Genomic DNA, 25,594 nt, shown 5'->3' with positions numbered 1-25,594 from the left:
TTTGTCAACATTAAGTGGCATATTCAACGAAATAGTCCATTCGTACAACTTGTTTATTTCCTCTTGGATTACCGCTGAAATATAGCTTTCTTTCGTGGGAGAAGAGAATGAATAAACTACTTTCAGGTCATCAGCAAAAAGAAAAGGCTTACCATACTGAAAGAGGGAACACACATCATTGATAAAAAGGAGAAAGAGTAATGGACCAACCACACTTCCTTGTATAACCCCACTGGTTACATTCACAGGTTTAGAGTAGCAAGATCCAAAGCGAACGATTTGGCTACGTTCCTCTAAAAAGATTTGAGCCAAGATAAAAGGGGATTCTGTATGCCAAATGAAGAGAGTTTTAAAAGAAGAAGTTTGTGTGAGACACTGTCAAAAGCCTTATTAAAATCGAAGTAAAGAATTATCACTGACTGACCAACATCTCTTTTCTGGGTAATTTGATCAAAAAACTCCAGGTGCGATGTGAAACATGAGCGTTTAGTCATAAACCCGTATTGGGATGGGCTGATCAGACTAGCCGAAAGTAAAAATGACAGTAGCTGTTTGTGGATGATTTTTTCCATGGTTCTTGAGAGCACGGATGTCAAATTAATTGTCCTATAGTTCATAATATCACTACGTGGTCCTGTTTTGAATCTAGGGGTGATAATGGATGTTTTCCATACAGATGGATAGGTCCCATATTCCATAGATAGATTGAAAAGTTTCAAACAAAATAGTGGAAATTCTCTACTTCTATATTTCACAAATGAAGGTATCCCGTCAGGTCCACCATCATAAGACTTTTTCAGGGCAGCTATGGCCTGCTTGATGTTGGAGGGTGCAAAATCAATTTTCGACAGATGTCTGGATGTCAGCATTGGAAATATAATGATGGAGTTTTCAGTTCCGGTTTTGTAGCACTGCGAGAAGTGCTTGCTGAATTGTTCGCATATAGTATTCGGGTCGTTAACAATGCTTCCGTTAACTATGAAGAATTTAGTCGTGCCAAGGGAATTTGACTTTACACGGGATTTAAAAAGCCGAAGTATTGATAATTCTGGGCTTTTACTACGTAGAGCTTTATTTTCTATATTCATAAAATACTTGCGTTTAGATGAAGCATTTCTGTTGATTAATTTAAGTATACTCTGAAGTGCATACACATCATTCTGCTCGTAGTAGCGGCATTTTAATTTCCTCAGCTTTCTTTAAAAAGTATTTTGGCCCCTATTAGCATTATAAGCCACACGGCCAATAACTGGAGCAGTGCAGTCAAGACAATATATCAGGTTGTGGTATAGATTGGAAAGCGCAATGTCAACATTATTTGTGGTAAAATAAGTTTCCCATGGTAAACATTGAATGAGAGTTCCAGTCCGTTTCCATGTTTGTTGATCAAAATGTCTGCTTTGGTACACCAATGAAGCTTTAGAGTTCAATTGTATGGCGTTTAAAGAGTGAATAATACTCAATACAACTCTATGGTCACTCATAAAAAACTCATGACTGGTATGTACTGAAATAGAGTCTATGTTGATTGTGAACATTAAATCAAGTGTATTATTCCCCCTGGTTGGTTTTCGGACCTGTTGAACCCATCCACAAATTTCTAATGTTTCAACTAGCTTGTTATATCGACCTGGTACCGGAGTCAAGCCCCATTTAATTTTTGGCAGGTTAAAATCGCCTCCGATGATTTTAAAAGTATGCGGTTGGTGCGAAGCAATAGAAAATATGTTTGTTAGTAATTTGTCAAACTTAGTATCCTCATGAGGTGGTCTATATATACATCCTACAAGTAAATAATTTTGTGATCCACAGTTTACAGTAACCCAAGTGGAGTCGTCTATAGCATCAAGGGATTTATCCTCAACTTTGCACGCTTGAATGTCTGAACGGACATAGATAATTGTACCGCCTCCTATTCCATAACATCTATCGGTTCTAAAGAAAACGTAGTTATCTACATTCAAGGAATGATCGGATATAGATGAATTACACAATGGGAAAATTAAGATTCTCCGACACAACACAGCATGCATCAGTCTAATCACAATTGACGGAGAAGATTTGGAAGATGTAAAAACCTTTACATATTTGGGTAGCATCATTGATGAACATAGTGGATCTGAAGCAGATGTGAAGGCACGGATCGGCAAAGCAAGAGCAGCATATTTACAATCGAAGAACATATGAAACTCAAAGCAACTGCCAACCAACACCATGGTCAGAAGTTTCGATACAAATGTCAACACGTTTCTACTGTATGGGGTGGAGACCTGGAGAACTACGAAAGCCATCGTCCAAAAGATACAAGTGTTTATTAACAGTTGTCTACGCAGAATACTTCGGATCCGTTGGTCAGACACTATTAGCAACAACCAACTGTGGGAGGGAAGAAACCAGATCCCATCGGAGGAAGAAATTAGGAAGAGGCGCTGGAAGTGGATAGGACACACATTGAGGAAATCACCGAACTGCGCCATAAGACAAGCCCTCACATGGAATACTGAAGGTCAAAGGAAAAGAGGGAGATCAAAGAATACATTACACCGAGAAATGGAAATAGACATGAGAAAAATGAACAAGAATTGGATGGAACTAGATAAGAAGGCCCAGGACAGAGTGGGTTGGAGAATTCTGGTCAGCGGCCTATGCTCCATTGGAAGTAACAGACGTTAGTAAGTAAGTAAGTAGTATATATATATTTAAATAAATGAGTACTTTTGCATGCTATTCCGGTCAATCGGATAAGACTCTTCCCTCATTCTCACACTTTTCGATCAGTAGCCCGTTGGAATCTTGTGTATGGGGGGTTTGTGTCGGTTTCGATATCGAATATTGCGTGCCATTTTGATAATCATTCCTCATGAAGTCACTCAGTGATCTGGCGATGACGCGGAATTGGTAGATGTTACCCAGTAGTCTCCATCAAAACTGACTATGGCGTTACCAGTTTTAGGTGTTTGTGACGTTATTTATTGCAGTAAGTTATTTACCACTTCATCGATATCACAAAGCAGAGAATTGTAGCGTGGCGTCGAGTCGAGATTGACTATGAACACCGCTACAGAAAAACACGTTCCAAGTAAATCAGAAGGCGAAGGTGGAACGTAACCAAATAAATCCATAAAATCCCCGAGAAGCCAAATGTCAAAAGACAGTTAATGGACCAAATCGAGATATATTCTCTGGCGATCTCGTGGTATCGAAAGGATACCGAGATCGTGCCAGGATACAAGCTTGGTTACAGAACGTAACCAAATTCGCGCGAAGTCACAATCAAAGTTTAAGAATAATAATGGAAGCACAATATAGCTGTCATTAGCACAGTCAAACAAAAGCACATTAAAATAAACACTGGTACAGTTGGTTATAACAGTAATTGTTTTTATTAAACCAGTCGTGTTCTCGTGATAAATGTGAGTCACTACAGAATCATCCTCAACCGGGTGTTACTGATATACTGAGAGGACTCAAAATCCAGATTTTAATCCAAAACTTATTTCCGTATTTCACTTATTTCATTTCCTTATTAACTAACGCACATAAAGTCGATAATTATATATGAAGGTATGCTGGATCTATATTTCGTTAACAACATGATAAAAACAGAGAAAAATCAATAGGCTCCAAAAGTTCAGATTGTGCACAGAGTAAACTACATAAAAATATCGCAAGTATACGTAAATAACTTAAGAAATGACTCATGGTTACAACATCCTACAACTCATTGTTTTTTCGTTGTACTCTTAATTTTGTTTTAAAATGCTAACCCTAGTTTTGACATGGCTACGCCACGTAACGTTTCAAAACAGTAAATAAGACTTGGATTTAGATAGGCGACAGTTATGGATATCGATAACAGCAAATATTACATTGAAAGTAACATTTTTTTATTTTTTTATAAATATGCATTGCTCAAAGGCGAACAGATTCCTGAAGATGACAATGCATCTTCTATAGTATCGGTTAAAATCGAAGATTTACCAGACACATTGAAAGATGATGAACTTGATCCACTTGTCTTGAGAGTCAAGGAGACGATAAAAGACTCAGAAGCAAAGGTAGCTTCAAAACTTTTAAAACCGTGGTTTAGGAAAGGTTTGATGGACTCGCTTCTGATGTTCATTCTCAAGTTTCTCCTCCATCCGTTGATCAGTTTTTCCGTAATTACTTACAAAACAATGGATTTCTTGAGACTCTTAATGTCTTCCAGGCAGAATGGTTTGATATTTTCTCGATTTCGATTTTTAGGTTCAAGTTCTTGCATAAAGGTTTATTGAATAAAGAAGCTGCCCCAGTTCCTGATATTTATGTACAGAACGATGAGTTAAGAAATATGATAGAAGATATAAGATCAGAAAATCTGACTTTGAAAAATTCAGTTTTGTAATTTTAAGCTTCCAAATAACAATTATTTATCCCTATATAGGAAGCTAAGTGATGAGTTGAAAAAAGTTAAGAATGAACGAGATTATCACATGATCAAGCACAGACAAACGTTACAAGATAAAGAGAAGCTACATTGTGACGTAAAAAGGTATACAGTTTAGTCTCTAACCATTTTCGAGATCTTAAGCACTTTGTATAATACTTCATTATCTTTCATGTAATAATCCTTGTCTTCTTCAAGCACTACTAAAATTTATATGATTTTCTGACCTTTAACACTTTTCATATAGCGCCTAATTCCATAGACATGATAAACCTAAATGGCTGCAAAACTCTGCTCACAAAAGATATCAAACTAATCAGTCCTGACAAGATTTTATTTACTGGTAAATTTAAAACTGTGTTTCATGGTTAACTAATAGCAAAAAACTCCATATGCAACGGACCATTGTTCACATTATTATAGTGCTGTCTTTTCCCGTACGTCATACGTTAAAGCAGTAGTACCAAAATGTAGGGTTCATAAACCAGGCCTCAACCTTTGTCTGCCATAAATTTACAAATTTATTAAGCAGGGATAAACCATATGGCTATACAATTCACCGCTACAGTAAAATGTAAGAAAACAACTAGGGATTTTAGGGGGCAGTTCCAACTAGGTCTGGATTGTAATGATAGTATATTCTCTATGGCGTCTTTATTTCTAATTCGAAACTTAAGCGTTCATTTCCATTTCCCAGCCTGGATTTTTTCACAACTTATCCCATAGGTAAGCCATAAATCATAACTACATTTAAATAACTTGAATCTTTTTTATCCAAATAGTATAAATACCACTTATAATATAAGTTTGACTTCGAGCATATTTTAAAGCCATGTGTATGGTAAATGATAAACATTGCTGTGGTGCTGAATTTTATACACAGAAATTCATCAACAGCACCTCGGACTAGAATCAGAATAGATTTTTGCTATCTAATCGCCCTAGATGTTTGCTTAGTCTCTTGCTCTGTTTTCATTAAGGTAGCGCTTGACACAGATATTCGTTGTTTCAGGTTGTCGTGCCAATTTGGCACAATGAGATGAGTACCGAAAGAGACCGAAATAATATAGTAGCTATGATAATTATTAAAATTAGGGATTGCAAATATAATTCTTAAAGACAGAGTGCAAAGGTATTTTTGGAAAAATTGCTGGGACTTAGGGTCAACGATGATAAAAAGTGAATACATTTGAACCACTGAGAATGATTCTGAGTCATGTCGCCCGAAATTTTCAACTCATAACCGCAGTGACCACATGGGTCTCAGTCAAGTAGTCTGAATTTACAAGCATATCTCTTTCCAATAGTTAATGAATCCATAGACTGATACTATGACTTAGTTTTCCATCTTTGGTTTACTCTCAACCTAAGTCCAAACCAGCAACATCTTCTGTATAGGTAGGCGATGGTTGGACATATTTAACACATGTCTTAACCACCTCAGTAAATAAACATTCACAACCTGACCATTTGTTGCCATTACCTAGTACCTTGCATCTGATATCAACACTACTCACTTGATCATTCCACTAAACACAAGCAATGCTTTGAGAACAGCTGTGATAAAGCATCTCCAGCCTATAAGTTCCTTCTACATCTGTAGACCGTGCTTCACAAATAAAAAGCGGTATACACTCTCTTTGGTTGGGTGAATGTGACCCTACCTACTCCACAAGAGAATTAAGTTCACAAGGATCAACCGATCATTTTTAAGTTCCTTTCTAAATACTAGCTTATTATGGAAATCGCTTTTAAACTAAAAAAAGTTAAATGTAACAATTAATTCATAAAAATCTTGGTTTGTAATTGTTGTTTTAACTTTAGTGTTTTCAAAATTATTGATTAGAGTAAAAGAACATTATGCCGAATATGAGCCAATTTTAAGATTATTAAGACAAAAATATGAAACAGCAATTAAAGAAAAAACGTTACATAGAATTGAACGAGACAAAGCCATGAACCAAGTTGAAGGACTTCGACATGCTTTAACTTCATTACAAAAATTAGGTATAACGTCTAATGATGCAAACGATATTGAAAATGTTGATCTGAATCATAAAATAACTGAGAAAAGGTTGGAAAATACAACAAGTAGACAGAATAAAAAAGAAACTGATCAAAAGTGTAAAAAGAATTATATGAGATCAGAAAAGTTTAATATCCAAACTAAACTGGATCATAATTTGAAAAGGGTAAGATGTTTATAGTTGATTTTTGAAAAAAAAACTTTCGCTTGATCATAGAAGTAAATAGACATACATATATAAATTGTCTTGCAATATATAATGCCCGTTTATAGGAACTGATTAGTGAGAAAATATTCGAATAGATTTTATGTTTTTAAGAGGTAGCCTATTATTCTACTTTTCGATCCTCTATTGATTTTTATAAACAAACGTATACGTATGGACTCAATTTAAGTTCTATTTCAGTTACTTGGACGTTTTGATAACTATGTGTTGCATAACCCAGAGATAAGTCAAAATATCTATGAACATTGGTTTATTGAATTGAATGGTGTAACAGAGATGAATAAATGAATGTAATCTAGTACAGATTGAAATAATGATCAAACCAAACTCTAAAGTAGGGAAGAGTTGACGTGGTGCACTATATCAGTTTATTATTCATTGCCAATATGAAACCTAATACATGTGTAAATTAACTCTAACTTGATATATTCCATGCCTTTTGGGTTTTCAGTGATTGTTTCACTTTAATCATTTCGAGATATCAGAAAAATAAAGTAAAATATTAAACTCAAGCCATATAGTTTGGAATTAATAAATAAAATCTATGAATAGAAAGCGTAAGTTAATAGTAAAATTAAATTTGAATCAATTGATCCCAGTCGTAAGCTTTGATAAAACATTCAGAAGACAACGTTGACCTAGTCAGCTACAAAGTAGGACCAGGTACATATATGCATCAGTCCAAGTTGCCATACCTCATTGGAACAACAAGATGAACACCAAATTCATTAAAGTAGTCACTTCAAAGGTAGTAATGTATGAAAGAAATATTAGGTTAAGGATATTGTACAGGTAGAAAGAATTAGTGCGTAGAAAGAATAATATAAATGTTGGGGTGATCCAGAAAATTTTCCGCAAAAGAAAAGCAAGGATCAGGAAACACTAAGAAGCATTTCATTTAATCGGCGTTTACTTTAAGTTTTAGCCAGAAACATCAAGGAAGTGAAACGTCACATGTAGAGGTTTTGATTGGCTGATTGCTATACTGCTACTATGTTTATTAGCATTCCAGAATCTTCAAACAACCCAAGGACATTTAAAAATATTATAAAAACCCTATATTTTCCGTATTAGAATGAACCTTCGGAGTAAAGTACTTGCATACTTTGCGCTTTTTCTCTGGTGTTCAGATCGCTGTATAGTTCTAGCTTGGGAAACGAGTATAGCGTTTAATTTGCAAGACTTATCAATAAAGCAATTTTAATCTCACAGTTTAAGTAAAGACAATGGTTGTAAACATCTACGCCATTGCGGTCGATTCTGAGCCATGTCACCTAGAGTATCCAAACATTGGTTACGATAGTCATGTATAACCCAACCAAGTAATTTGCATCTACCCAGTTGACTTGAAAGATGACCTATTTATATCGATACATTTTGAACAATCTGGTCAGATATATATTTGTCAAGATATTTATCAATAGAAAACTAATGGAGTCCACTTCAATAAAAGATTAAAAAAATCGTAAACTGGTAATTGTAAATTAATGAGAGAAGAAACAATATAATGTGAAAAATATTAAAAGTTTTCACAGCATTTTCATCTATATAATGACATGAAGAGTATCACGGTGCCTTGACGAGTATGTGTATGATCAGATGATTCAAAATGTATAACACAAATACATCATCAAATTCATCCTCTGATTGCTTTCTCAATATAAAACTAAAGATTTGAAAAAAAAAGCATAAACGCATATATACCGCTGAAGACGATATGAACTTATGTCATTTATGGTTTTCAAGCAATTTTAATTTTATTGTGTAGATTAAATCTGGGCGTCTATACCTTCCAGTAAAACTCAGTTTTTGATTGAGATCATGAACCGATTGACGTTAGACCACTTTTGGAAACCTGGAAGCACTGGACGGCCGTTTCGTTCTATCGTGAGACTCCTCAGCAGTGCGCATCCACAACCCCGCTTGCGGGATTCGAACCCATGGCCTCCGGTCTTGCGCTCGAATGCTTAACCTATTGGACCACTGAGCCGGCATCCAGTGGTGATAGTGTCTAATATCAACCAATCCACAAAATTGCACGACCATCTTCCATTGTGCTGTGGTAGATACCTGTCTCTACCCGATATGGATTACCTCCACTAGAACTCCGAGAATTCCCTCACGAAGCTAGTCACTAGTGAGCACATGTTGATTACTAGTATAGGGGTTGTGGAGATTATTAAGTTTTTGATTGAGACCGAAGGCCCTGGGTTCGAATCCAGCGAGCGAGATCGTGGATGCGCACTGCTGAGGAGTCCCACAATAGGACGGAACGGCCGTCTAGTGCTTCCAAGTTTCCAAAGGTGGTCTAACATCAATCGGTTCATGATCTCAATCAAAAACTAATTAATCTCCACAAGCCCTATACTAGTAAAACTCAGTTTGACAGTCAAAAGTCTCGTTAATTAATATGATTTATTAGTTTGATCAACTCATTAGTTTCCTTGTTTACTTGTAAGCTAACTATAGTTACATATTGAGTGGTGTTGTGAATTGTTATGTATAATATATGTTTCTTTGTTTATCGAAATATAGTGAATTGTAGTGAATGAAATGAATAAACTTCTTTTACATATTAGTTTTTGAAGATATCATCCTCTGGATTTTCTAGGAGTTTTGAATGTACACCTTTCATTCGTTTACATGAGTTCTGTAAACTTGTTAGCATATTCAGAAAAATATCCCCAAAATTATCCTGTTAAGTCTAATGCTATCCTTGAACGTGAAATGGTGTCATTTTCCTATTGGTCAATATACACAGTAGTCCTAACTGTATAAATATGCATTTGTCTGTCAAGTATCATTCCTTTTCCTATCCCTACTCTTATTTTTCTCCTGACCCCATAAACAATTTTCATCTACGGTTAGTGTTCTGATATATTGGAGATTGAGGAACAGTATTGAAGTCGTATTGGGATATCTGAAGTTGGTCAGTCGGTAGAAATTAGAGTAGTCACCCAGCGGTCCACAATAAAACTACAGCCAACATGTTGCATGGATTAGATGTTATAAAACTGAATGAAACTATGCTTTTGTTTTCTTTTTCTATGTAGTACTAGATAGGTGTGTACTCAGAGATATATTTGAAGAGCGAACATTGAGTATTGGGTATAGTTATTCAAATTAATGGTTACACTATTATTTGATCTATAGAATCCTAATAATAACTAATGATAAGTTGAAAATTATAAGACTGATTACTTTTACTATCAACGGAAACATTGAATATATTCATTATACAGTACTATAGTGTAACAAGTAAACCAATCAATAAAAATATGAGTTATCAATCTAAATAACTCATGTTTTTCAATGGATTTGAATGATTTTTTTCTGGTTGGCGTTTTTTATCGAGTTAGTTTTCTAAGGGATGTGGTCGCCAACCCCATGCCTAACCCTCCTCCTTTATCCGGGCTTGGGAGCAGCAGTAATTCTAGAAGAGCTACAGGAGGAATTATCATTTTCAGTACAATCAAGTTAATAACAACCTGAACCAAATTACTAGGGTTTCTGTGATATAAAAATTCTACCCTGAAATTCAATCATCATTGTTGTTTTTTTTTAGTATTTCTACCAACAGGACTTACGATTTGAAAAGATAATTTAGAAAGAATGTTTTTCTGTTTCACAACACTCCTGATGAAATCCCTTTAAATATTTGTGTTTTAACTTTATGTCCGGCTTTTTATTACGTGATTTATCCATCAATCAAAATACGACTTATACAATCTTGGCACTATGCCAAACCAATGACATTCGACCGGTATGGACAGTCTAGCGTCCTTATTGGTCCTATGTCCGCGCAGCCCGTTCACTTGAGTCCAGAACACCAAATACCAGTTTCCACTATGCGAATCGAATCGAGTCATTTATTTCAGACATACTTGGTTTATATATCAATCAAACAGACCGCAGCTCACCATAAAATAGGAAATAACATTTGTACACAATAAAGCCAAAAAGTGGCTGTGAACGTGGGATGCAGTAGTTAATGAACTGAACATAACTTATGAACCGTAAATCGTACAATAATGATATATAGGTCAAAATAAAGCTTATAACAAGGGAAATAGAGATATGCATAATCTAGTTACTGAATAGTTATACCATGAGAGTATATAAATAATAATAGTCCATTGATAAGTCTCAGACGTTACTCGTAATGTAAACTTCACTACGAAATAACAAGTTGTTTATCAAGGATATCCTTTTATAAGAACTTTTTTTCGCTTTTCATCATGTTAGAAATTCAAAAACTCTGGGTTTTTTTGTTAAAATGATATTTGAAATAAATTAAATTTCATCTTAATGCATCGACCTGATAGGTCCTGGGTTTGGATCCCACGAATGGGACTGTAAGTGGGCACTGTTCAGGGAGTCCCGTTATAACATATCTGCAAGTTAAATTAACTTATTATGCATCATTCATTCTGTTCACTGATTTGTCTGCACACTGTTTATCATCTCTTCTACTCTTTCTCTTCTTAAAACCTCACAACATTAATCTTTTTGGGTAATTAACATTTTAATAGTTGAATTCATGAGTCAATTTAAGCTAGACCGCTATGGAAAACCTGGAAACACTGGACAACCGTTTCGTACTAGTATGTAATTCCTCAGCAGTACGCATCCACGATCCACGACCATCATGTGCTCACTAGTGACTGGCTTCAAGATGATTTCCTGGAGTTATGTGAATAATACGTGAAAAGTAATAGTTATGTGAATTTTGGACAAAGAGATAAGAGGAATTATTTAAACATTTGTTTATTCGTAAAAAACATGCTCTAGACTCAATGTTCTGATTTGCCGTAGACTATTTATGTATATTCATATCTACCAGCTGATGGTACATACAAGTTAGCTGCAAATATCAAGTTTCGAATAAGTTAGTTACAAATAAAGTGATTGAGAATTGCTGAAACTGACTAGTGAGAAGCCGTGACCAGAAGAGTTCAACAATGTCTGCTGTGAGATATTGACTTACTGAAGACAATGGTGGATAGTGGCACAATTTCTTGGATTGGTTAAAGTTAGACATTAACACCATTGGATACCAGCTCATTGATCAAGAGGTGAAGCGTTCACGCGCGAGACTGATAGGTCCTCAGTTTGAATCTCGCGAACGGGGTCGTAGGTGTACACTGATGAGGAGTCCCGTACTAGGACGAAGTAATGATACAACAAACCATTATTATTGTATTCTTTGATCACCAAACGCACAATTCTCTTTTTTGTTTTATTTCCTTAGATTGGATTTTGTGATTTATCTATTGATCATAAAGTGAATCCATTATTGGCGAAACTTACAAATCATTCATATAAATTTACACGATTAGACAATAGAAAATTAGATATGAGTATACGGGCTCATAATGCAGCTATTAGCAAGTAAACTATATTGAAAATAACTTTTAATTTACTTTATTGCATATTGATAAACATACATTCGGTGAAACTATAATTTATGGATAACCTTTGAAGGACGCTAGACTGACCTTGAGAGTATCCAGTTAATGACGCTAGTCGCTGTTGTCCAACTTGTGTCCAACGTGTTTCACTGAACCCAAGCACCTCTAAGCTGTATTCCCTCATTTCTGCAGCAATTTAGAAGACTCTCCCGGTCTCCCACATTGTACGAGTATTCCATGTACTTAAATAAGTGGTTGCCCTGGTTGTCAGAAGGGGCGTCGGCCTCGTGAATTCCGAAGGAACTCGGCCTTCATCATGGGGTGTCATAATTCTTCTAAATGAAGACCTTCTAACTCCCAGGGCAGAGTTTACAAGGTTTGAATAATTTTTTCTGGTTAGCGTTTTTTAGCGAGTTAGTTTTCTACGGGATGGGGTCGCTATACCCATGCCCAACCCTCCTCCTTTACCCGGGCTTGGGACCAGCATTAGCCCCCGGAGGGGCTCCACTTAACAACCAGGATCAAATGAGGATTATCAACCCAGTATGAGGAAATAGAATTATGATCTACAGTTAATGGTTAAGGTTAGTGAATTAGATTTAGAGTTGTCATCACGAATTGACATCAGCTATAATACCAAAACTCTATTTATCCAAATGGATGAATGAATTTCGTTTGAAAATATATGATTCGTTATTATATACCTGATTGGTTCGTCCATAAATTCTAGTCTCATCATCCAGATCTTTTTATTGATCAATAAAGCAAAGTAGGTCCTGAATTAAATGTGTATTACTGCAATTCCACACATATGGAATCAGTATAGAGTTCACAAATCTGGATAATTTAAAAGCAATTGATGATTAGTTGGTTCATGGAACTATGTTGTAAACGACTGAGTCCCGTGTAAATGTTAAGTTGCATCTCAATGATCAACATTAATTTATTTTACATGTTTGCAAGTAGTAAAGAAAATATGTGAAAGGAGTGAACAGAAATAGAAAATGAATTAAAAGGATTTATACAATCGTGGTTAAGTAAAAGACAAAGATCTTACAAACTTCTTTTGAATCGAAAGACTATATCTGTTGACTCGAATCCTCATAACTTTCTATTTATATAAAAGATGAGATTAGTCTTGATTGTGAAACATTCGAAGTATTTAGTAGATCATTCAATCTGCAAATTATTTTATGTAGCAAGTGATCACTATATGTGGTGTGTATTACTGATATCGACAGATATAAGTAGTATGTATCATCAATCAAAGTGAAATACCTGGTGGCAGATGGTTAAGAAGATCAAAGGAAAGAGAACGAGAACAGAGAATGATTGATATGGAAACGAAGGAACAATCAAGTCTGTGAGGAATTATTGACATTTTGCAAAAGGAATAGTCAAGTTTGGGACACTTGATTGACATTCTGTATTTTCAATTCAAATACATTAGATTGTCCCACTTGTGTTTGCGTTCACTATATATCGACTACGTGTCAAAAATTGGAACTTCGTATTGATTCCATCCTTTGACGTCCAAATAACTTGAAGAAAATGTCCACTCTTTTTTTGACACGTTTCTTGATGTCAAACTCATTTTGGTTTGCCTCATACTCTCACTTATGATGGACGAAAACGTGATGATGATCTAATTGAAATCAATATTATTTACTGGTGCTTTAACGAAAAAAGTTTGTTCATGTAACTATCAAAGAACCATCGATCACTTAATGATCGAAATGTTTAGTACTAGTAATTAAATTTGAAACTTTTACGTTGCATTCCATATGCAATTATGGATAAGTACTACTGGAATGTGTCTCGATATACGATCAAATATATATCTCCTTATATACGTATTGCTGTGAATAAACTTCAAAAGAAAAGAAGAAACAATAACGCTGATTTGGGTATAATAACGTATATTTGTTTCATCAGATTCTCATCATCTGTTCAAAACGTAAAGTAATTGGATTTGGAAATAATGGGGGACACAATTCAACATAGTGTACAGAAGATCACAGATAAAGTTTTACTTTATCTATCTTTGTTCAAATGCCCTCGTGTGGTCAAGGGTGAGGAGGAGCCTACTTTTCATCTCCAAATGCTCTCACATGGACACGAGTATACAGCCACTGTTACGGAAGTCCTACTCACTGCCTTCCCACGGTATTACTATTATTTGCAACATTGAGAGGACAAAAAGCGAATGTCCGGCGCTTTAACCGGGTTGATGGATATGGAGGATCCACTTAGGTGGGTTGGAAAACCCTGATTCCAAACCAATAATTTACGTGTGCTCCAGAATTCTGAAGGAACAAATGGCGTATGAAACAATCTCTGGTCATCGGCTAACATGGGACTGTATCTCCATATGTTGCTCCACTGCCTTGTGGATCAGATCTTTAGGTAGAAGGCTTTGAACATAGCCGCGTAAGCAAACCACGTGCTTCGGTCTGGGCACCCGGGCAGTATCCCAACCCACACACTAATCAATTGACTTATGTGGCGCATATGTATTCGGTACCCCCTTTGTACCAATATTTATGTGTTCAAATAAAATAAATTTACTTTAATTCATTTTAAATAGTAAACACTCTTTGTATCTATGTACTAAAATAAAATTTTAGATTAGCTATTCATTCAAATAAATCATGGTTATGTTCAGTTGGTGATGATAAATTATGGAAATTGTGGAAAATTCCAAAATTAGAATTATTAATGGAATATAAACTAATAACAAATGATTGGATATCATCAATTGATTTTCATCCTAAAGAAGAAATATTAGCAACAGGAAATGCTCAAGGTTCTATTCAAGTGAGTTCTTTTTCCTCAAAGTAAATGCTCTATAACTTTAATTCATTTGTATCTGTTGTTTGAATTGTTCCATAATGGACTGTAAGTGATCAATCTCTATTGGTATATGAGTATCTTGTATAGACTACTACGATAACACCTTAAGTCATAGGTTGATGAGTCCCAGATCCGATGAAACGAGCGTCCGAGATTCCACTTTCAGTCACCATCTATATCTGTTCAATAGCATTTATATAATAATGAACTTATTATCAGGTAGTAATATGTATTGACCCTCATGCTGAGTAGAGTGGGTTGATAAGTTTAAGAGCACGATATCGAAGATGACTAAGTTTCAATGTCGAATAATTAGTTAGTAGTCTATTACATGTTTGTAGAAATGCTTTTCCTCAAAATCAATAGAATTATGTACTTATTGTATCGGTTGCTTGGATCTTCTCACTGATGTTTAGGACAGCAACTGATCAGTCTCTTATTGACATATGGGCATCATGTACGGATTATCATAATCTCTGCTTATAATGTCGCCAAGATTGTAGCTAATGTGAAATGATGCATGGTACAGTAGTAACAAATAACACAGGCTAAAATTTATAGATACTTTGAATCATTTTCAGTTTAGTAATGTGACTGGACGTTTCTATAGACGAGTGATTGTATGTTTCGTGTGGGTTTTTAATTATGATGAAACATCGTTTGATTGTTGTTTGATTTTGTCAAGTCAGTTAGTAAAACCATGAATTTTCGCCGACTGAATTGTCTGGGATATATGTTACATATTCTAAACAATAGTTCATCTCAATGTATAATCTTGGCTAGTTAATAAACAGGATGGTAGAAAACTAGAAGTGGATAAAATATACTACTACATTAGTCTATGAAGTGATTGACTTTTAGGATGCCGAAAAATGTGCATTGCTTGAGTGAGGTCTATAGGATAATCGACAATACAACACAGTTAAGTTTGTCTACGTTCTCTGTCCTTATTCATTTCCCTTCAACTCTTTTGTGTATTGTTTTATACTACTTATTAATATTCAGTAAATAGTTGTATTCCTTGAAATGTCTACGCGCATGCTGTGAAGTAAGTTTGTCGTGTAATATTCTGAAATACTGATATGTACCGATAACATTTATTGTATTTATCATTATAATTAATTTCTCTCGATCCTCGTAGCAGTTGTTCACAATTTTGTATGGTGGTTTAATCCTTGTTTCAACGCAACGATTTCTATAGTGTTTGCTCTTGGTTCTGTTTTTGCTTGTTGATACACTGTTATCAAGATTAGACACCACTAACAACTGTCATTTGCACAGTCGAAGCCCTATTTATTCCAGAATTATCGATGCGTCAAGCAACAGAGATGCTTCACAAGTTGAGGACCGCTTTTTGAAAAAAAAATTGTTGTTTTGTGAACTTCGATTTTGCGCCAAAATATCTCAATCATGTGATCAGACACGCTTCGAAAGATTTAACGGAAATTATCCTTATGTAACCAGATCCTTTGATAAATTTAAACAGAGCAACAAAAAAATCACTTTTTCAGGATCAAATTAATTCACTATAAATTCACTACTTCTCATTAGCTGCAAGCGGCTTGAATGTACAATTATTAATATACTTATAAACAAATGTTTTACATAATTAGTGTAGTTTGTATGAATATTAGAAACATAACCAAAAGAAATCGTTATGATATGAAGAACTGAACATAGCAGTACAACGTAACGTGTTGGGGGAGGTGATGTTCTAGTTACGATGATTAACAGAGGATTATGTAATCGTAATACACAACAAGATTAGTATTTGTATATCACTAAGATTATGTATGAGATAAAGAGGTTAGAAAAAAATTAAAAATAGTTTTTTTCAGCGACTGCATCACGAGAAAAGTGGTAACTTGGAATCCTGAAGGAAAGCGGAAAAGAGGAAGATCAAAGAGCACATTACGTCGGGAAATAGAAACAGATATGAAAAGGATAAATAACAACTGAAAAGAGCTGGAAATAATTGTCCAGGACAGGGTTTAATGGAGAGCGCTGTTGGGCGGTCTATTCTCCTCCATAAGGAGTAACAGGCGTAAGTAAGTAAATATTGACAAAAAACGATTATTATCAGAGGGGGATTTTGTGGAGATTTCAGTAGTTTAATAATTGAATTCATGAATTAATTGAAGCTATACCACCATGGAGAACCTGGATGCACTGGATCACTGATTCGTCCCAGTATGGAACTTCTCAGCAGTGCGCGTCCACGTCGTCGCATGCGGGACTTGGTTCCAGGACTTATCGATCTACGCGCGCAAACGCCCAGAGTCCAGACTACTGAGCTGACCTGCATCCAACAGTGTTAATGTCTAACTTCAATCAATGTGTTCAAATAAATAATATAGTGATGTTTAAGAAAGTTTTCTGAAACAATTTATCATCTACTTTAAGACTTCTGTTGTATTGATCAAGTTGTCTATAGGGTCAATAAAAATGTTACAGAAAAACTCTTCCATACTAAACCCTTATTTATTTAAGCGACACGTTTTTACTATCATTTCAATATTTATAATACTCGTTAAATGATATAATCGTGAACTGTCATTGTAGCTTAATACTCATCAGAATCCGGTAACATAATTTCTTTAGTTTCTCAAAGCAAAAGAAGTTTCATTGTTGAACCTTAAATTCAATATGCCAAAACTCCCTTATGAAAATCCCTATGAACTCCAAATTGATTATGGATATTATTTGTTTTTAATAGCATTAACCCTGGAACACAATCCTAGTTGACATATATTACACATTAGTACAGTGTGAGATATACGGATTAACTAAGTTTAAAATAGTCAAATCAAAGTAGTGTCTTAACATCGTTATTGAAATCTATTTGAAAGGGATCCAGTGAATGATTTGAAACCCTACTGTTTACGTTTCTTATTGTCATCAAATGGAAAATTTACAATGTTTTGTGTCAGAGAATAATAGTGTGATCAGAGGTTAAAAGGAGAAGAACTAATAGGCAACCTAACTCCACACTATTTATAGGTATGTATGTACACAATAAGGGGCTGAGACTGACAATATATTACACGTAGTCTGTAAGTAATGAAGAAGTATTAATGGTGAGACTATAATTTATGGACGACATTTAAGCGACGTTAGAGGGACCTTGAGAGTATCCACCTACTGACTACGGTTAAATGAAGGTTATAAACCAGTGTGAGGAATTAGAATTATGATTTCCATTTGATGTTTCCTCACGAACTGACATTATTTAAAATGACAAGACGTTATTTAGCCAAATCGATAAAGAATTTCTCGTTGAAATCCAAGACCTATTATCGTAAATCTTATTGGTTCGTCCATAAATTATAATCAACATTAATAAACAGAAATATAAAACTGATAAGTTCCAAATAGTATGTAACTTGTATCCTGGATTCTATCGACAGAATGGGCTTGAACATTAGTCTTGGGAAACAACATACTTTGAAGCAACAGATATATATATTACGCCTGTTACACCTCGTGGAGGAACATAGGCCGCCCACTAGCATATATATATTCATAAATGTTAAATTCTATTTCAGATATGGAAAATTGATCTTATCGATGACAAGATATCGGAACAGAATCATTGTAAACGTATTGGTATTTTACGTCAGCATACTGGAGCTGTTTGGTCTGTGAATTGGCATTGGACTGGTACTTATTTAGCTAGTTGCGGTATGGATAATACAATACGTCTTTGGAATGTTGAACACGCTATGATGTCATTTAAAATGAATAAAGAATTATTAAGCACACGTTCTGCAACATCATGTTGTACAATACTTAGAGGGCATAGTAAATCAGTGAATTCTATTCAATTTTTACCTTATGGGAATATTTTAGTTACTGGTTCATCAGACAGAACAGTGTGTTTATGGGATGGTCGTTCGGTAAGTAACACTGTTTCGTTGGCTTTTACTAAAGAATTTGTTAATTATAAGTGCATATTGAGATGGTAGGGAAGATTTGTTGCTCAGGTGGATGATTTTGGTCTCTGAGCTGTATGGTTTAGTGATGAAGGTTTCATCGTTCTTCTGAACAACAATAAACAATCAAGATCGAGGGTCGCACGATGTCTTTATTAGATGTCTGGATTACAGCTAACAATCGTATGCGAGACAGGGATATGGTCTCGTTTTTTATTTATTACCTAAATGTTATTGCATATCAGTTTACTTTTACAGTAAGTACTAACAGAATGATGGGAGTGCACATAATTAATGAATTCCAAATAGGATGAAAATTTTGTTTTGGATTTCACTGCTTGCTCCCCCCTTCCAGCCAAACAAGTTTGTGAAGCCTATTAGGCCCTTCTGGAGAGAAACAGGCCACATCGAAGCACGGCACAACTACCAGGGCTAGAATAGGTGTTTCTGCAATCCTTTGGAGTTTGCCCAATGACGAGCAACTCCATATGATACATGCACCACTTTCGAAACTTTTTTGTGGTTTTCCATTCCAAATTTAATTGTGCTATGTTTCTCTGTGGGTTTCGTAATTGATTGATGGGTATAGGTAAGAGTGGGTGATTAGCCCGATTTCCACCACCTGGGTTACCGCTTGCGTTAGTTAATGAGTCATTCGTCTCATTATGCAGGAGGCACGATGCGGACGTGTGAGTCGGATTTCGCCTCCCCCACTGCTTGCTACAGTCCTTAAATATCATGACAGGTTTTTCGACTATCATTGTCTGTTTAGATAAAAACTTCGAATTACACGTTATTTCCCTGATATTAAAGTAAATTGAATTAACCAGTAGACAACTGTACTAATATAAAACCATAGGTTCAAAGATCAGGTTGGGGAAGAGAACAGTCAATCAAAGTTATTGACAGCAATTAATCTAAGTTTACATCTACAAAACAAATTATTAGCCAATTATGTTTCCGTTTCTGTGAACTTTGCGTTATACTTCAGGAATTCGTTGAGTGCCTTCAACGCAATAGGTTGTGGTGAAATTCTTTGAATTAATTACTTTTCAGCGTTTGTTGTTACTGAGGAAAGAGAATCAAAGATTCAATATTAAAATATTCAGCTTAGATACAACAATATCACAAAAATAACAATATACAAGGAATATACATAACTCTTCTAAATGAAAACCTAATTCCCAGGGCAGACTTTAAATGGTTTGAATTTATTTTTTTCCGGTTAGCGTTTTTTTTTAGCAAGTTAGTTTTCCACGGGATAGGGTCGCTAATCTCATGTCCAAGCCTCCTCCTTTATCCGCGCTTGGGACCATCAGTATCTCAAGAGGGGCTCTAGGAGGAGAAATGGAGACAGACATGAAAAGAATCAACAAAAATTTGGATAGAACTAGAAAGGAATACCCAGGACAGAATGGGTTGGAGAATGCTGATCAGTGGCCTATGCTCCAATAGGAGTAACAGGCGTAAGCAAGTAAGTAAGTAATATATTAACCAAGGTTTTCCAGATAACAACTTAGAAACTAGATAGATACTATTCAAAGAATAGTCAATACTGATATAATCTCAGTGTGTTTTTCTCTTTTTTCCATATAACCTAATAGGGTTTGTGTGAGCATACATTTCTTGGTCATACACATTCAATCAATTGTGCTATATTTAATCAACAAGGTACCAATGTGATATCATGTGACAGTGGAGGTTTTATTCGATTATGGGATCTTCGTAAAATCAATAATTTCTCATTTGAAACAAATTTACCTACCTTAAAACTGAAAATGCACAATAATAATAATAATAATAATGTGGAGGTGAAATGTTTGCCTACTTGTTTTGATTTGAATAAAACTCGAAAATTTGATCGTTTCAATCATCATCATCCTCATCAACAACATCCTAATCATCATCCAAATCCTACATCTATACAACATAAACAATTAGAACAACGAAATAAACTTGGAATTAATCAATTAGTTATTGATTTGAATAGTGAATATATTGTTGCTGGTTGTGATGATTCTAAAATTTATTGTATAGAAATATCAACTGGTCAAGTATGTTATCTTTCAGTTCATCTTGATGTAACTCTATAATATTAGGAGTAGGTTGTAAGAAAGCTAGGGGCGGTCAGACCAAAACATGGCACAAGTCCATGAAGTCACTGACAAGTGGACTGAGTCATGTTGGTAGGTGTAGACCACCTGGTTGGGATCCGCGAGATGATAGCGACCGATGGTTAGAGACCCTGAATGACATGGCTCAAAATCGTCTGCAATGGCGCAGGTGCTTACACTCTTTATGTTCTCCAAAATTTTAATCTCCTGATTCCTTCTTGTCTCTTTTTTCTCTTCCCAAATTTATTTCACTGTATTATGCTCTCGAAATAATATCTCCAAACCCTCATCTTTCCGATTACTGCTTATACTCGTACTACCTCCACCACCATGGGATTTGAATCGACAACTACATCTCTGTGCTAATGTGGTATGGCAACTCGAACTGATGTACGTACGTACGAAGTTCTACGTTGTTACTGACTGACTGAACTCTATAATATTCATCTATAGTTTGATAAAACAAATTTTCATGGTGAGAGCTTGTAGCGTGGGGTGGAGTCGCGGTTGACTATGATCACCATTACAAGAAGATTGTGTACCAGATATCAGAAGGCGATTGGAAGTTGTAGCGATATATATTTGTTGGCGATCCCGTGGTATCGAGAGAATACCGAGATCGTGCCAAAAGAGTACAAGTGGTATAACTGAGCAAATGTAAGTGCGTGAAAGGTCACAATCAACGGAAGAATGTCTTTAGTACAGTTAAAAAAACAAGTACAGTAAAAGAATCACTGGTACAGTTGGTTATAATAATAGTTGTTTCCATTGAACCAATCGCGTTCTCTTGATAAAAGTAGGTCACTACCAGCTCCTGCCACAATTTTAATTTGAAATTGTAGAATTCTGAAAGAAGTTAATTGATTTCAACAGATTTCAAACTCGCACTGACTGTACTACTAAACTATACTGTTCACATAGATCATATTTCTTTCATTAGTCAAAGTCAGTTATACTATTGACTAAAAAATCTGTTTGATTTAAATAAGAATAAGTATCTTAAGTGTGTTTAGTTCAAACGATGATAAGACTCGAAATCCTATCTTATTTGTCGGTCGAAGGTTATTTGAAAGACTCTTAATTCAATACTTTTCAAGATATTGATTGAATTATTGTTACATTGTTAATGTATATAAATGGTTTTTATCAGCTGAAGCTAGTCGTTGTTGTTCAACTTGCGTCCAATGTGTTTCACTGATCCAAAGCACCTCTACGTTGTATTTCTTCATTTCTGCAGCAATTTGAAAGACTCTTCCGGTCTCCCACATAATACGAGTATTCCATGTACCTAAATAAATTGTTGCTCTGGTTGTCAGAAGGGGCATCGGCTTGGTGACTTCCGAAGGACCTCGGCTTTCATCATGAGGCGTCATAATTCTTCTAAATGAAGACCTTCTGACTCCCAGGACAGAGTTTAAAAAGTTTGAATAATTTCTTTCTGGTTAGCGTTTTTCTAGCGAGTTAGTTTTCTACAGGATGGGGTCTGTAAGCCCATGCCCAACCCTGCTCCTTTCCGCGGGCTTGGGACCGGCAGTAGTCCCCAGAGGGACTCTAGGCGGAGGTAATTCTGAATGTATTATATGAAGGAAAAGTTCATGAAATTGCACAGAACCCTATTTTATTAGTTATCAAGATTCTGATCATGAAATAGTCAGTGAATCTTGAGCTCATCCATTGAACTCGATGTGACTTTATTTTGATTGTAATAATTGGATAGAAAATCCACACAACCAATTTAGCATGTATCAGAATGGATAGTCATTGAGTGGGACATCTTTAACGTAATGATACATACTTTAATCAGTTATACAATATCACTCAACCTTATAGTAGAATGAGAATAATAGTTGAGATGGTGGAGAAGATTTTTAGCACATGTGGATGAATTTGATAGAGTTTTGTTCTTTGAAGTGGATGGTTTAGTCGTGGAGCTTTCATTGTTCTTTTGAATGTCATCATCACAAACAAAAAATCAAACCAATGGGAGATACAACCAAAACAAAGAAGCAAACAATGACAGGTTTGAGTTCAACAAGAACCAATCAAGATTGAGGTCTACAGGACAAATTGTGAATCATATGTGGAGAAATTCGAACACTCCACTTCTAACTAAAATATGTACTGATGATATCGTTCAGAAGAACGATGAAAGCTTCACGATCAAACTGTTCATCTCAGAGAACAAAACTCTATCAGAATAATAGTTGATCAAAATGATAAAGCTCATTTTATCCATTTGAATCTAATCCTATATATCTGTATATATTATCCATTTTATTTTGGAAATTATCTAGATATCTACATTACACGGACATGATGATTCGGTTCAATCGATTGTATTAGATTATGAATCAGGATATTTATATTCAGCATCCAGTGATCAAAAGGTATGTTCATGGATTTGAATGAAACACAGAACATTATTTTATTATTTTGATGATTATGCATAAAAGATCATCCTTTTTAGAAACATTTTACAAAATGAACTCAGTCATGTAAAAGTTTTTAAGAAAAAATTAATTTTATTTCATATGGGTTTGTATTTTCCCTCTGTTGTAATGAAGAGCTGGAATTAATCAGAGAATTTTAACATATAACTCAGTAACTCGATGGTTAAAGCGTAACTCTTTGAAATAAGTCTCAAAAGTTTAGTCTCTGTGTAAATACGAACATTCAGATGCATGTGAATTCATGTTATGAGTCCCAAATAGGTCAAAACACGAGTGTTCGATTCTGTGGTGGACCAGACAAATATGAACGCAAAAAGTATAAACAAAGTTACTTAAGATAAATAGTAATATTAATATATACAGTTAATTGTTACAAATACAATAAAAATTAGGGACGTTACTTAAATTGACCCAACGTTGCGTGTTCTGATTAGGTCCGGTAAGGTAAATCCACAATTATGAATGCTTGATGATTCTGAGCAAGTTGGTGAACTCTATAGTGATATAATCCCACGTAGGATGTGATATATTCCAATTACAGTCTATAAATAATGATAATATTTGATTTAGACTTCAGTTAACTCAATCGCAAATGAAAATAGAACGAGGGATGCATGAATAGTAATGTATTTGTTAGTCAGCAAGCATATGTCACGCTATGTAGTAGCTCAACGGAAAGTGTGTTCAAGGTCATTGACTAAAACAACACGTACAGTCATTTAATGATGAATGTACATACAGTGAGCCCGACGTGATTCGAACACGCAGCCTTCTGAATTCTACTACTAGCCCATATCCAACTTTACTTAGTCAGCTTTTCTTATCAACCATTGTAATTTAGAGTCGTAATGACACAAATTCACAATATATGTCGCCTGATGGTGAAATGAATGTAGCATGATCCATGTTTTTGTATTGATTTTCACCATACTGAAATGTAAAATTGTATCAAAACTATCATATAAGAAAAAAAATCACCCATCAAATGTTTATACGACAGTATCATTATAGATGCCTAAAACGTTAATGTTTAGTCAATCATCCCTATTTCCTGTATGTTTTCAAATCGTAAGTTTGGAGATACAACCGGTAAGACAGAGTCCAATAACGCATGTTTCCAAGTATTTTCTAACGATTTCTTTCGGATGAGAGCAAGGACGTAAGTGATGGTTGTTCTGACAGAACTTATGTATGATTGTAGAGACAACCAGAGCAACGTCAGACATCTAGATTGGTTATCTAGAAGAATAGAAGTGCGGATCACATTGTATCCTGTGGACGATTCTTGACAAAGAGCTTTCAGCTAGTAGTCTTCATTATAGCTAACAGTGTCAGTATCACTGTCAAGCATTTATAAAACTGATTGTTTTAGTGACTTCTTTACCACTTCAGATATTTCTTAAAAACGGATGCTACGCGATCTATTCACATTCGTTTTTATAAAGTGAATTATTACGAAAATTCGAACAAAAGATGCCTATTTTTACTATTCAGTTTGTTATATTTCACTGTGAAGTCTATATTAACGTATATTGAACTGATACTCTAATAGATGCAACCACATAATCATAATTAAATCAGAATAGGAGTAATATGTGACATATTAGCCACCTTCAGTCAGCAGAAATTAAGCTACATTAGGACCTCTATTTACCTATTGACCATCGTTCAAAACAGTACATACTATTTTCAAGTATTTTGTGGTCGATTAAACTACAGGTCTATCAAACCAACATTTGTCCTTATACCTTTTTACTTAAACACTCGCTTCCATAATGATAGGACGTTTATGAAGTTAAAGTTGATAAGAAAGAATAAGGAGACAAAAATACTCAGTGACCCTGTTTGTGGTGGACCAAATAGTATATGAACTCAAAAATGATAACACAGTTATTAAGTACAAACTGTAATGTAAGTGTATATCAGTTAAACGTTATAAACACAACAAAAATTAGAGACGTCACTTAACAGGTTTGTGTGTGTTCCGGTTGAGTTTGGCGCCAAAATCCACAATTATAGATGACTGAAGATTTCAGTAAGACTAATATCCTTCCAGTGATATAACCTAACTTAGAATATGGTATGATTTGGTTACAGTCTATAAATGTAGACAGTAGTTGATTTAGAGTTCAGTTAACACAATCACGAGCAAA

General features: G+C 35.1%; 1 protein-coding gene across 3 annotated transcripts; it reads left to right on the top strand.

Annotated features, from left to right (window-relative positions):
- Nucleotides 1-3,534: 3,534 nt before the first annotated feature.
- Nucleotides 3,535-23,814, top strand: SPAG16_1 (Sperm-associated antigen 16 protein). Of its 3 annotated transcripts, XM_051214004.1 has the most exons (10): nt 3,535-3,876; nt 3,919-4,058; nt 4,091-4,383; nt 4,427-4,534; nt 6,276-6,621; nt 11,933-12,072; nt 14,720-14,909; nt 18,491-18,841; nt 20,482-20,931; nt 23,286-23,523. In XM_051214004.1, the coding sequence occupies exons 1-10, from the start codon at nt 3,843-3,845 to the stop codon at nt 23,394-23,396; spliced, it is 2,163 nt and encodes a 720-aa protein (XP_051070027.1). In that variant the 5' UTR covers nt 3,535-3,842; the 3' UTR covers nt 23,397-23,523. The 3 variants fall into 3 exon arrangements, with proteins under 3 accessions (XP_051070027.1, XP_051070026.1, XP_051070028.1); XM_051214002.1 differs by lacking the exon at nt 6,276-6,621 and having other exon boundaries at nt 4,091-4,218; nt 4,249-4,383; nt 14,720-20,931; nt 23,286-23,814; XM_051214003.1 differs by lacking the exons at nt 11,933-12,072; nt 14,720-14,909; nt 18,491-18,841; nt 20,482-20,931; nt 23,286-23,523 and having other exon boundaries at nt 4,091-4,218; nt 4,256-4,383; nt 6,276-9,790.
- The last annotated feature ends 1,780 nt before the right edge of the window (nt 23,815-25,594 follow it).

This window comes from Schistosoma haematobium, chromosome 3, assembly GCF_000699445.3.
Source record: "Schistosoma haematobium chromosome 3, whole genome shotgun sequence".
NCBI classification, from domain to species: Eukaryota; Metazoa; Platyhelminthes; class Trematoda; order Strigeidida; family Schistosomatidae; genus Schistosoma; species Schistosoma haematobium.
This window is presented reverse-complemented; position numbering and strand designations above follow the sequence as displayed.

Excerpts from the sequence above, each read along its gene's own strand:
- SPAG16_1 (XM_051214004.1), top strand. The coding sequence starts at position 3,843 with ATGGATATCGATAACAGCAAATATTACATTGAAA. Across the intron at positions 18,842-20,481 it reads GTTTATGGGATGGTCGTTCG|GGTTTGTGTGAGCATACATT; the intron begins GTAAGTAACACT and ends ATAACCTAATAG. Across the intron at positions 20,932-23,285 it reads TAGAAATATCAACTGGTCAA|ATATCTACATTACACGGACA; the intron begins GTATGTTATCTT and ends GAAATTATCTAG.